Here is a 12852-nt window from a genome sequence, read left to right as displayed (position 1 = left end):
GTTATCACAGGGAGAATGAATTGGTAATTTCATTTACATACAAATATATGCATTGATTGGTATTATACTTCTGCTCAAACAAATCAGGAGAGATTAAGAGAGAGTCAAACCTGAGGAACAGATACAGTATTTGCCTTGAGAATGACAATTAGGAATGATATATTTAACTACAGGAAGTCATTATGTTCAAAAGAAAAATAATCAGTCACTTGCAGAGAGGTAACTAATTATTGTCATTGTTATTCAAGTAGACAAGATAGGATGGGGAAATGTTCTTTCCTTACTTTTCTGCTAAATAACACAACAGCTTTCTAGCAATGCATGTTTGAGTTTGGCATATGTTTTGTCATGTACCAAATTTATTTATATGTGTATTTCTTTCTTCCTCTTTTTTTCTCTCTTTTTTTATATGATTGTGTCATTTTCCCATTAATCTGTTAACTTACATGTGCATTTTTTTCACTTTTTTTACATTACGTATATTTAGACTCTTCCCTCTAAGATAAACACAGGCTATACAGAGAGAAGATAACAGAGAGGATTGTGTAGTGTGTAAGGTTGCATAGGCCAGGGAGGGATTTGTTATGAAGCCAGAGGAATGACAGAGAGTGACAGTGTGACCAGATAGAGGCCATAATCATGCTACCTGGAATGTGATGTGGTTTTCTTGCATTGCGCTTCTGCCCTTAATTGTTTGGCTTGGAATCTCACCCTTTGGTTGTTTAGCATATTGATTTTGTGATTTATTGATTATGTACAGGGTGCATTACTAATTTTTTTTAACCCTTCCAAGACAAACCACATCTTAAGATGTTTGGCCAGGGTTAGGCATCTTAGGATGTGTTTTCTATTATTTTGTAGGATTATGATATGATGCATGAGTCTATTTATGATATATAAACAAACTGATACAAAATAGCATTTGGTAGATGAGTTTGGTACACAACTGAAGGAATAAATAGAATGCAGTTGCAGTGTTAAAGTATCCAACCCCACAAAGAATGCTTGTCATGAAAGGGTTAAGGTAATCATAGGACTGGTCAGGCAAAAGCAAACAAATATGAAAAAGTTGTCATTGGGCAGTTAGGAACACTTTTTGTTGCTCGACACCTGGCAGCGTCATTTTTCAGATTTTGCCCAACAGAATTGGGATTTTTTTTAGGATTAGACGGATCCCCTCCCTCCTTCCCTCCCTGTATTTTTTACCCATCTTTGTACGAGAAAGGATAGTGATGCCAAAATAAAAACCCCTTAACTTTCATCATTACTATCTCAAGGCAATCCATTATTCAAGGTCTTCCCCTGTTCTCAAATGGAGCTTGCTTTTTGGATGGTTCTTTGCATGATATTCTTCCAGTTGACTGTGTCATGATTATTGAGGAACTGGCCTCCCATAGTCATTGACAGCCCCTGCTTCACACTGATACATAAATATTTTATAATCTGTGGATAAGTTATATAGCATTATTTGAGAATACTTACATCCAGTTGTGTGTCCCTTCTTGACTCTGTATGTTGTATTGAAGGTTGATTTTATCCTAGTCATAGTTCATCCATAGAGATATTATGGAAGATGTTTTGAATGCCTTTGTTCCGTTGACAGGTGAAGAGACGCGGGGCAGAATGTTCAAGAAAAAGAGTAAAAAAGTGCAGATATCTGCGCCAAGTAACTTCGAGCACCGCGTCCACACAGGATTTGATCACCATGAACAAAAGTAAGTTATATCATATTTTTTTTAATGAAAAGTAATTATATAAAAAGTATTTGTTCAATGCTCTATGTAATATCCAAATTGAACTGGCACTTTAGGGTCTTCAATTTGTTTGTTTGTTTGTTTCGTCCCATCACTTGCAAAGAGCATTGTATTCACCCCCTGTCAGTCTTTGTGTTTAGTGTATAAAAACATTCTCTCTCTCACTCTACATCAACCTCTCTCTCTCATTTCCTTTATTTGTTTGTTAGTTTATTTGTTGTATTTGGACATAACAGTATGCAATTGCTCTTGACAGATATGTTGGGCTGCCTCCACAGTGGCAGGGAATCGTATCAAATGCACTTGACAAAGGGAGACCCATGCCGCTGGTTGATCCTTCACAGATCACCCCCATGGATATGCTCGACATGAAGGTGGGTGATAATGTAATGCTTCTCTTTTGTTTTTCTTATTGTTCTCTTTTTTCTTCTTTATGCATTCTTATTCCTTTGGTGTTTATTTTTATTTTTATTTTTTTCTGGTATTTGAACATTTTTTTTATTTAATTGTGTGTGTTTTTTTTGGGGGGGGTCCTATTTGTACTACTTGGTCTAATTCCATTTTCTAATCTTGGTAAGCCATAGAGTTTTTTCTTTTCTTTATCTGAAATTGTGAAGTTTCAGGTTCTCCTAAGCGGTTCAGGACTGTGACTCGGCTGTATTCAGTGGCTGTGATACTTCTATATTCCTTGATCGGATTCTTTATATTGATTTCTCTTTCCCTCTCTCACTCTTTGCAGGGGCCTCCAGACACATCGAGAGGGCATGATTCGTCAAGCAGATTAAGCCGTGGTTTTGCTACTCTCAACCTGGCTGATCCAAGTAAAAACCCACAGGTAAGGTGTGAAATTCTAGTGTAAAAGAGAGCATATGTGTTTGTGTTTGATTTCATATTGCTGAGTCGTTTTGAACCTGGGCAATAATGTTGTTCAAATTTCAGTGTGGAAATGTTACATGTTGGATCATTTTAAATGGCCAACACTAGGATTGTATATAATGATTCATCTGTTTATGTATGTATACAGAAAGATAGAGAAAACTGGCTAAATCCATCAACTATTTTTCATTTCAATAGAATAGCCGTGTTTGGCAATAATATCTAGTATTATTCTGAGCAGAGAACTTGCTTTGAACAATCATTAAACAACACAGCTCACTTGAAAAACACCAGACTGGTATCTCTAATATTGAGAAATATAAAGAGAAAGCTCCATAAACTAAGATCAATTATTCAGGTATTATTTAACAGAATTTGTAACTGATCCATTACTATATTCATGACATACAAATGTAAATATTTTTTTCTTGCCTTTGCTGTCTTTCATATGTCTCAATACTTTTCCTTGTGCAAGGGAGTGATTGGAGCTTGTGTTACTCTGTTGATATTAAAAAAACAAGAATGCTAATTGACGCAATTTGTTTGGACTCTGAAGCAAACCATCATGAGAGGAGAGCGAGGCAACAGCAACAATAGCAACAACAACAATAATAACAACAGCAGTAGCAGTGGCTCATCCAACCTCCCGAAGACCTCAAGCGTTGCGAGATCCAACTCCCTCCGGTCCTCCAGCCCTCCGAGACTACGGCGGCCAGAGCAGTGGGGCGGCCACAACCTGCCCCCGACCCTGCACGAGGGGGAGGTTTTGGATGGACCCCCTCACAACTGGCCCCCACATGCCCAGTACCCAGGGCATCCCCAGCACCCCCAGGGCCAGCACATGCCTCACCCCAACCACCCTGGGCACTACCAGGGGCACCCACCAGGCCACCCACAGGGCCATCCCCAGGGCCATCCAGGCCATCCTCAAGGACCCCCAGGTCACCTCTCCCACCACCCCATCAGCCCCACACAGCCTCCCAAGGGCTCCCCCGGCTATCCTCCCCACCTCCGCCCACAGCAGGGCCATGGTCCTCCCCACTCAGGTCAGCATGGCCCCTCTCATGGTGGCCCTCCCCATGGCCCACCCCACGGCCCTCATGGCCACCCTGTCAACGGGGAGGAGAGATGGGATCCCCGCGACCCAAGGGCTCCACACCATCCAGACATGCGTAGGGAGGGATGGGGCATGGGGCGCCCTGACATGGGTATCAGGACACCCTCAGGCCCCTCCTCTGCTGGCTCAGCTGGCAGCAGTGGACAGCATGGGCCAACCCCTCCTCCTCCCCACCACCAGAGTCTTCATAACGGACACCCACCTCATCCTCAGGTGAGACTAGAAAGGTCTTTTGTTTATGTTGAGAGTATATTGAGGAGTTCTGTGATCTTGTTTGTATTTTCTAGAATTTTCATTAATCTTGGGGGAGATATGTGCCAACATATCTGGAAATTTACAGTGTGTTTAGAGTTCATGCTATGCTTTTACATACCAGAGGATAAAGCTATGTTCTCATTATTTTTGCAAAAGTCTTGTCAATGTTTTTGCAATAGGTTGTGTAAGAAAGATTTACCATATTCATTTTTTTCTGCAAAAATTTCCCTATTTGATAGATTGGTGAATGTAATCATAAAAATTTCAGGGCGGACGTCCACCTGCGCAGCTACCACCAGAGGCAGGAGGCCCGCCAGGCCATCCAAATGGACCCCATTATCCCCCCCACACTCACCCTGGCCAACACCCTCCCCACCACCCCCACTCAGGCCCCTACCCACACCCCAACCAGCACCCACACCAGCCCAACCACCACCCAGGCCAGCACCCCCACCAGTCTCCGCCTGCACAGCGGCCGTACCACCGTGGACCTCAGCCGCTGCCGCCCCCACACCAGTCTCCTCACGGTGCTCCTCCTCACCACAGCTCCCAGAGCCACCTTCATCAGCTACACCTTCAGCAACAACAGCAACAGTCCCAGCATCAACAACAACAGCAACAACAACACCAGCAACAGCAACAACACCAGCAGCATCAACAGCAGCATCCAGCACAGCAGCAGCACGAGCAGCACCAACAGCAACAGTTGCCCCCACCACCTCCACCACATGGGGTACAAAAGTTGCCACAGCAACCACATCAGATCCCACCTCATGGCCAGATGTATGGGAAGGTAATGTATTATTTTTTTAGTTCTTTCATATTTTTCTTTCTTTCTATTTTAGACTACTTTAACTTTCTGATTGGTATGATTGCTTCACCCAAAGCATGCAGTCTAAAAGGGAGTTTGCTTTGCTTAGCTAGCTGTGGCATAGCTGGGCCTATATTCAATGAACATAGGTGACACCAGATCTATCATGTATTAGAGAAAAAAAAATCTCTATTGCTCTCTTATAACAAAACCTTCTTCTGACCCACCTCACAGCCACCAGCTCCAGCACCAGAACAGATTTCTCCCCCCAACAAAGGGTCCCCAAATGTACAACAAGATCACAATGGAAACAGATTCGACCCTCAATCCGCCTCACAAGGTCCGCCTCAGGTAAAGTTAAGAGATCGCAAAGCCAGCGGCGATGGCAAAGAAGGAGGTAGTGCAGGAAGTGGTAGTGCCCAAGTCAACAACAACACAACCACGCAACCTGGGAAGTCTCCGCCAGGATTCTCCAGCCAAGGGAACTCTGTTCAGCACCACCAGTCAAACAAGCCACACGATCAGCAGAGATTATCACATGAGCAGGTAGGATAATTATGTGCTCTCAGTAACATTGTGATGTGTTTATTTTTTGTATAGAAAACAATAGTATACAAGCCACTAGTGAGAGTAAGAGAATGAGAGTGAACAGATGAGTGTTGGACAGATTGAAAGATTGTAATCCTTGTTCCAGTTCCGAGCAGCTCTTCAGATGGTTGTGAGCCCAGGAGATCCCAGATACAACTTGGACAACTTCATTAAAATTGGTGAAGGCTCAACAGGCATCGTTTGCATAGCTAGTGAAAGAGAAACTGGAAATCAGGTATGCATAAGGGAAATGTTTGATATGATTCTTCAAAAAGTCTTTGATTTCAGTTTGTTGATTACTGTGCATTTTATCTGGCTTTGATTTATATATATTTTTTATCCTTATTATTAGGTTGCCGTGAAGAAGATGGATCTGCGGAAACAGCAGCGCCGTGAGCTGCTTTTCAATGAGGTGGTCATCATGAGGGACTACCACCACCCAAACATTGTCGAGATGTATGACTCCTTCCTTGTGGAGGATGAACTCTGGGTGGTGATGGAGTTCCTCGAAGGGGGAGCACTCACAGACATAGTGACTCACGCGAGAATGGATGAGGAACAGATTGCAACGGTAATTTTCTTCTACGTCTCGTCTCCTTTTGCAGCACTTGCATTGGAATTTCTACATAGTCATTAAATATAGTATGAAACAACTTATTTTTCTCTTACTTCTATTTCAGGTTTGCAGACAGTGCCTGAAAGCACTGGCTTACCTCCATTCACAAGGAGTGATCCACCGTGACATAAAGAGTGACTCCATTTTACTTGCAAGTGATGGCAGGGTGAGTAGCCAAATATTCAAGAAGAGATAAGTTATAAAGAACCATTCTGAAAGCAGATTAAGAAATAGTATATGACAGATTACATTGTAGGTGATTATAAGTATAGGAATATAATGATAATACTGTAATAACAAATGAAAACAATTTAAATGATCACAATTATATGTGTTGTAATGACTCAAAACAGGACCTGTAGGATTTAAAGATTCTACATAGGAACTTCAGATATGGCCCAGCAATGCAGACAGTATTCTCAGTGCACCATATACATTACAAAGGGGATTAGAAAGTAAACAAAGAAGGAAATTGATAGATGCACAATCATATATATATGGTTGAAATTGTTTATAAACTTAGATCAGGTCAAATTAACAAATATAAATGGTGAAGGGATAAAGAACTTTGTTTAAAGGGTAGTAGTGTTCATGCAAGTAAAATTATTTTTATTGCCTTTTGTGCTTTAAGTATTCTGCAAAGTCTTTGCAGCTTAGGAGAGAAGTAGCTCATCTAGTACCAGGAAGCATGTTAGTCTTATACTAGTTAACTTTCATGAGAAGGGAATTATTCATCATAATTACATAATGGTAAGCTACTTTTCAAATAACCTTGATTCTTATGCACATTAATGATTGCAGGTGAAACTCTCAGACTTTGGGTTCTGTGCTCAAGTTTCCCAGGAACTGCCAAAGCGTAAGTCCTTAGTGGGCACCCCGTACTGGATGGCACCTGAGGTTATATCTCGGTTACCCTACGGCCCTGAAGTAGACATTTGGTCGCTTGGCATCATGGTGATTGAGATGGTGGACGGCGAGCCTCCGTTCTTCAACGAGCCCCCCTTGCAGGCAATGAGACGTATAAGGGACATGCCGCCTCCCAAACTAAAGAACTCCCACAAGGTTTGTGTAGAACCAGTATTGCTGGTTTGTCAGTTGATTTTCTTTTTATTTAAAATCATGATGTGGTCTAAATTTTTGTTATGAATCCTTTCCTTACAAGGTTTTCTTTAGTATTTATTTTGAATATATGTCTTGGTGTTGTTCAGAGATCTAAACACTTCAAATATCACAATGTCTCAAAATTAACTACTTTATCCAGTGAATAGTAGTGAGTATGGCAGTATCTCAGGAAGCAATAACATATTTGCAATAACCAAATCTGTAATTTCAAGGAAGTGTATAATTACACATGAATCTTATCTACCCCTAGATATCACCACGGTTGCAAGGATTCCTGGAAAAGATGCTGGTTCGAGATCCTGGACAGAGAGCCACCGCATTTGAACTCCTCCAACACCCATTCCTTCGTCAGGCTGGTCCTCCCTCCCTCCTTGTGCCACTGATGAGGTCGTTCAGACATTCTCCATGTTGAGCTCTCAATTCTTATGCATTTGAAGATGGTAATAATGGTTTTGATAGGGATGTGCCTTAGCAAGAACTTACTAGGTAAATCTGGATGCTTAAAACTGCCTTATATGTTTAAAAATGGGAAATTCATGTGTAATGACTCTACGTCGTAAAAATGTTTGAAACTGCACTGTGATTATCTGAAGTGTGACTAGTGCAGCTGACAGATATAACTCTTAAGTTCTATTTTTGTGATTACAGCAAGAATACTCAAGGAAATTTTATTATGACAAGTTAAGTGCTACTCGATGTATTTTAGGAATCAAGGCAGTTGGCTAGGTCTTTTGTTACGCTTCAGGGAAGCATGACATGAAACAGTGCCTCAGCTCTAGCAGCTGTATGTAAGATGTGTCCACATTGGCAGCTTAACAGTACACATATTACAATGGAGTAAATTGCATCTTCAGAAAGCTATGTATTCCAGCCCTACACATTGTTCCTAAGGGATTTGTAACCAAGCTGTATTTTTGTATAGATATATATTTACTTTATAAATACGAATATTTCATATCACCAAAGAGGCTTTTAGTAATTGCTGAATGTAGACAAATGTGGTGGGCATACTAGTAAGGAAAAGAATGTTGCTCACCACTAGTTAAGTTTTGTAGTTATACATATGATCTGCCATATATAAGCCCCTTTCAGGCCCACATGCATGTAAATGTTGGGCATCTATGAGTTCCAATGATAAAGAAACTTGGAAGTAACCCGATTGAGCTAATTGAGATTTGGGCTGAAAGAGACCATTCCAGTACATATGACTTGTTTATTCTCTGTCTTGTGCTTCAATTTATGGTGTATTTTGAAGCTATGACAGGGAGTATGTAGATAGACTGTAATTTTGAATGACTTTGTATCTGACAGTGTAAGAAATTCTTGCCATTATTTTCTTTTGTTTCATTTTTGTAAATATATATGTACATGCCTTGTTGATTTTGTCATTTGTAACTAGCATTTAATACTTGTACAGCTCATTCCATCACATAGGCAGTGTAATTACTGCTGTTTTAATATAATGTTGACCAGAAACAGCTGAAAGGGACAGTTACAGAATCTTATAGCCATGATGTAAAGGGTCTTTCTTGAAGAGTTGATGTTGTAATTTCAAATTAATGACTGCAAAAGATGTCACTATTACTTGCATGCCAGTTTTGATAATACAAAGACTTCTTTGTAATTCACCATATTTTAAGGCTATGGAGAAGATAAATGTTTGTTTCAAACATTAATGGCAGCAATATCGATTTTCTGTTACTGTATGTGATATTAGAAGAAATACTGCATCATTTGTTGCATCATTAACTAATATCCTGAGTCGTTGACACCACCGTTAGCCATGCATTAAGATCTCTTTGCTGTTCCCTTAAGGTGTTAATAATCTTTCTCATAGGACTATGTTTCGTTGTCAAATCTTATTTTATATTGTTACTTTTTTTTATTTATGGTTATCACTATCTTTTAATGCAGATACAGAAGATTTGAAATGACTCCATGGATTTCTTTTAATTTTTTTTTCATAAATATGTTAAGGAACCACACAAAATTGAATTTGTGCCTTAGGAGTGTGCCTGCCATAGCTAAGCTGGAGACGGTTGTAAGAACCACTGTTACGAGCAGCTGGTTCACTCCTGTAATTCTAAAGGTGAACCACAACTCGGGTCGGAGGTCACTAAAAATTCGAAAACGTGACTTGCAAATTCGCGTGCTTTGTCTTTCTTTCTTTTTTTACATGTAAACATGTAAACTCTGAATGTTAAAAAGATGTTTATAGAGACTAGTAATTGCAAGTGTATAATGTACCTGTAACATAATGTAGAGTGTATAATAATTGTACAATGAACATTAGTGTGGTGTGCCGTCCTCTGTAACATTGCTTCCGTCCCCATCTATGCTTCGTCTCCAGTGAGTGTCTGCAGATTCAGTCATCCCGTCCATGCCGATGCCTTGAATGTTGTGTGTTGTGTGCACATTGCCAATATGTGGAGTGGCAGATATATATATGTTGTTTGTAGACAGTTTATAAATGCTCAGAGGAAATTACCATTTTGTAAAGGGGGGTTCTGTACACATAGTTTTACAGTATTACACGCTAAAGGGAATATTTTAGCGGTGTATCTATTTTTATGGCTTTTTTATCTAATGTTTATGTCGTAATTGTATATTTAATGTGTTGCTGTTCCTGACGTTCATTTTTATTGATTTTATGATTGTTAACATAAAACGGTTATGCTTTTATACGAACAAAAATGCTTTATAAGGAATTCTCACTCTCTAATAGTGATGATAAGTAATTTGTAAGTGCTGTAAGTAAGGAGAACTCAATCTATTTTAAAAGTAAAGAAGATATCAAGGAAGGAAAAGGACTCGGAAATCACCGCAGCAGCAATATCAACGAGAAGATTTCATGCTCAAATTGAGATAGCTCCACGGTGCTGCATAATTGTTTGCCTGAGGAGTAGAGCGTTCATTTTTGGAAGCTTAATATTATTTGCGTTATTTTTTTTTTTATTGTTTATTGTTTTCATTTATTATCGATTTCTTTCTTGAAATTTGTTGTTTGGGGGGTTCTATTACTGAGCATTAAGGTGCATTGTAATTACTATATAGAAGAGATCACTTTATTTTAGCTTCAGATAGGTCACAATGTATATTGCAGCCAAGTCACACTGTACATAATTACTCTCACACTGTGTTGTTGGAATTATGCCACATGTATGCTAATGTTTCATTCCCATTTAGTATTAGCCTACGTTTCCCCTTCTTCCATGAACTGACAGAGAGAAAGAACATGTCATACGCTCAGGCCTGAGAGACTTGAAATCATCATATTTTGCTCATTACATAATATACAGGTTTCTTCCCCTCTTTAGCCTCTCCTGCCTTCCCAGCAAGTCTGATTTTGCATTTATTTTTATTTTATTTCATTTTTTTTCTACTTTTCATTTCATAGTGTTTCCAATACATTGATTTGCCAATTACACAGGGTTTCAGATCTTAGGTGCTGAATTGTGTTCAACTTCTACGATGTGCATGAATTTAGATGTAGGTATGTATGTATGTATTTAAATAGGATGTACTGTATATATGTACACTATGAATATATGTCTCCATGTATGTGTGCGTGCTGGTGTGGGTGGCTGGGTTTGTGCGTGTGAAACTCAGTGTGTATATCTGTATGTATCTTATGATAGATGTATGTATGTGTATGTGAACACACTAATTTCATACCGCATATAAAAATCGCCTTTTCTGAGAAAATTATTTTCAAGTTCCCGTTTCCATTTGGAAAATTCAAGTTCATTTGATTGGTTGACTTAGACGAGGAGTAAGTTATGTTGCACTTTCAAAAAGGGTTTTTTTTTTTTTTTTTTTTTTTTTTTTTTTTTTTTTTTTTTCCCAGCTATGTAGAGGTAATGATGATAGAAATAAGCAGTCCCACTTCATGATTAAAAATGCAAATTAGTTTCAAAAGGCTAAAATTATTTACAAATCTTCCTTGACTTACAGCAATAGATGTGGCTATTTTTCATATTCTAAGGAAATTTTTAAAAACTACCTTAGATACCATGTCTCTGACTTTTAAGAGATATATTTGGGGTTTGATTTTTTTTTTATTACACATTGTGGGAACATTGGTAAATGAAACATACATTCCAAAGAATTCAGTCGCAAAGAATGCACCAGTAAAGTTGGGTTGAACTTTAGTGCGTAACTTCTGGACCTTACGAAAAAGATGAAAAATAATGTGTTCCAAAAGAAAGTATTTCTTCCTAAGACTTTCCCAGGTTAGATTCCTGTCTTCCCAAGATGCATTTCTCATCAAGCTTTTTTGTAGACCTGTTGATACTTGTGAATATTGAATATTGGTTACACAGCTAGTTTGTATTTAGTAAGTGATTTTTTTTTCTCTTTTTTTTTTCTAAGTTTAAGTCCAGTAGCTAAAAAGATTATGTAGCCGTGTAAATACACATGTACTATTTTAGATAATAGCAATAAACTCCACTGATTTCAATTTTGTTTCTTTATCATTAATCTATTGGAAAAGGAAAGGAAAGTTGCCATTAAGATCCGGAGTGTGTTTGCCTAAATGAAAGTGTTATCCAAAAATTCTAAAGGAGATTCCGCTGGCATTCCGGTGCCATCAGACCCACTAATCAATCATGTTGAACACCAAGAATAGATCATCGACCTTTCGTCGCCACATTCCGTTAATAAACAGATAGGGCGCTTACACTGTCCTTTTGGCAACCTGTTGTATTCGTGTGTGTGTGTCCGTCCATACAGTGGTTCTGGAATGGATGTCACCTCCGGAGGGAAGGCCCACAGAAAAGGTTACGTTTAGATTTTAGTTGTCTGTTGAATATTATATATGTCAACTTGGTTGGTCACTTTAAACCATCGGGAGAAGACTCTTATTAACGGTTCAGTATATCCGTATATGATCAACATCCGGACACCAAAACCACTTGATAACCTTTGTCTTCCGTACTGTATGCCGCGGCTCATGTTTGGCCTCGTTCATCTCATTCTTGTCAATGGCGGCCTCCACACATCCCTTGTTTGTCGCATCTGAATTATATGGTGTTCTAGTCATGACATCTAATTTTATCTTTTTTTTCCCATTATCGCTAATATGGTGGTCATTTGATTCGCTACATTTGGATATTCGTCATTCCTTCATAACAAGATCACCATTTCTTACTTTCACGTAAAACATGCTTATTCTATTCGGTCTTTACTTCTACGTACATCATTTGATGATTATCGCAGTGATATTTGCGGATAAGATTCGCCGCCGAGCTTATATGCACTGAGGCGAGCTCACCTGTGTCAGCGATTGCAACCTCGTGAAAGAATGTGCCAACGAGTGTTGATTCGACCTGGGCTTGGTCCTTACCCGCCGCATTGCTAAGACACGGCGGTGACCGACACGCGACAATGGAAACTTACGAGCTTGGACGGGACTCTACCTGCCGACCACGGGGATGGGAGGTCGGCACACTAACGACTGTGCTACCTAGCAGCTAGTGAGATGATGATAACCCTAGCAATTATGTTATTAACCAATGATGATAAAAGTAATGGCTCTGTGATAATGATAGGCGTTGCTATAATAATGAATATACTTGTCATGAAAGTTGAACAAACAAAACAAGATAGTCTTGTGTTTTTTAAAAATAAGGATATGACTTCAAAGCAATATTTTAGGAATGACAAGTGTCATCCTGTCCGGAAGGGTGTATCAACAGTGAGACAAAGTGTTAGG

At 39.3% G+C, this 12852-nt stretch overlaps 1 protein-coding gene across 2 annotated transcripts in view; it reads left to right on the top strand.

Moving 5' to 3' along the window:
• Nucleotides 1-11598, top strand: part of mbt (serine/threonine-protein kinase PAK mbt) — a 19575-nt gene extending 7977 nt beyond the window's left edge. For both annotated transcript variants that reach the window (XM_043034156.2, XM_043034155.2), the window contains exons 2-12: nt 1604-1715; nt 2011-2128; nt 2494-2589; nt 3187-3960; nt 4271-4795; nt 5048-5359; nt 5508-5636; nt 5754-5972; nt 6082-6183; nt 6819-7079; nt 7390-11598. In XM_043034156.2, coding sequence (XP_042890090.2) covers nt 1624-1715; nt 2011-2128; nt 2494-2589; nt 3187-3960; nt 4271-4795; nt 5048-5359; nt 5508-5636; nt 5754-5972; nt 6082-6183; nt 6819-7079; nt 7390-7551 — 2790 coding nt within the window. In that variant the 5' untranslated portion in view covers nt 1604-1623 and the 3' untranslated portion in view covers nt 7552-11598. The remainder of the gene's footprint in view (nt 1-1603; nt 1716-2010; nt 2129-2493; nt 2590-3186; nt 3961-4270; nt 4796-5047; nt 5360-5507; nt 5637-5753; nt 5973-6081; nt 6184-6818; nt 7080-7389) is intronic.
• The last annotated feature ends 1254 nt before the right edge of the window (nt 11599-12852 follow it).

Source organism: Penaeus japonicus, unplaced genomic scaffold (genome assembly GCF_977035675.1).
Source record: "Penaeus japonicus unplaced genomic scaffold, GWHDUDI00000001_assembly GWHDUDI00000040, whole genome shotgun sequence".
Lineage (NCBI taxonomy): Eukaryota > Metazoa > Arthropoda > Malacostraca > Decapoda > Penaeidae > Penaeus > Penaeus japonicus.
This window is presented reverse-complemented; position numbering and strand designations above follow the sequence as displayed.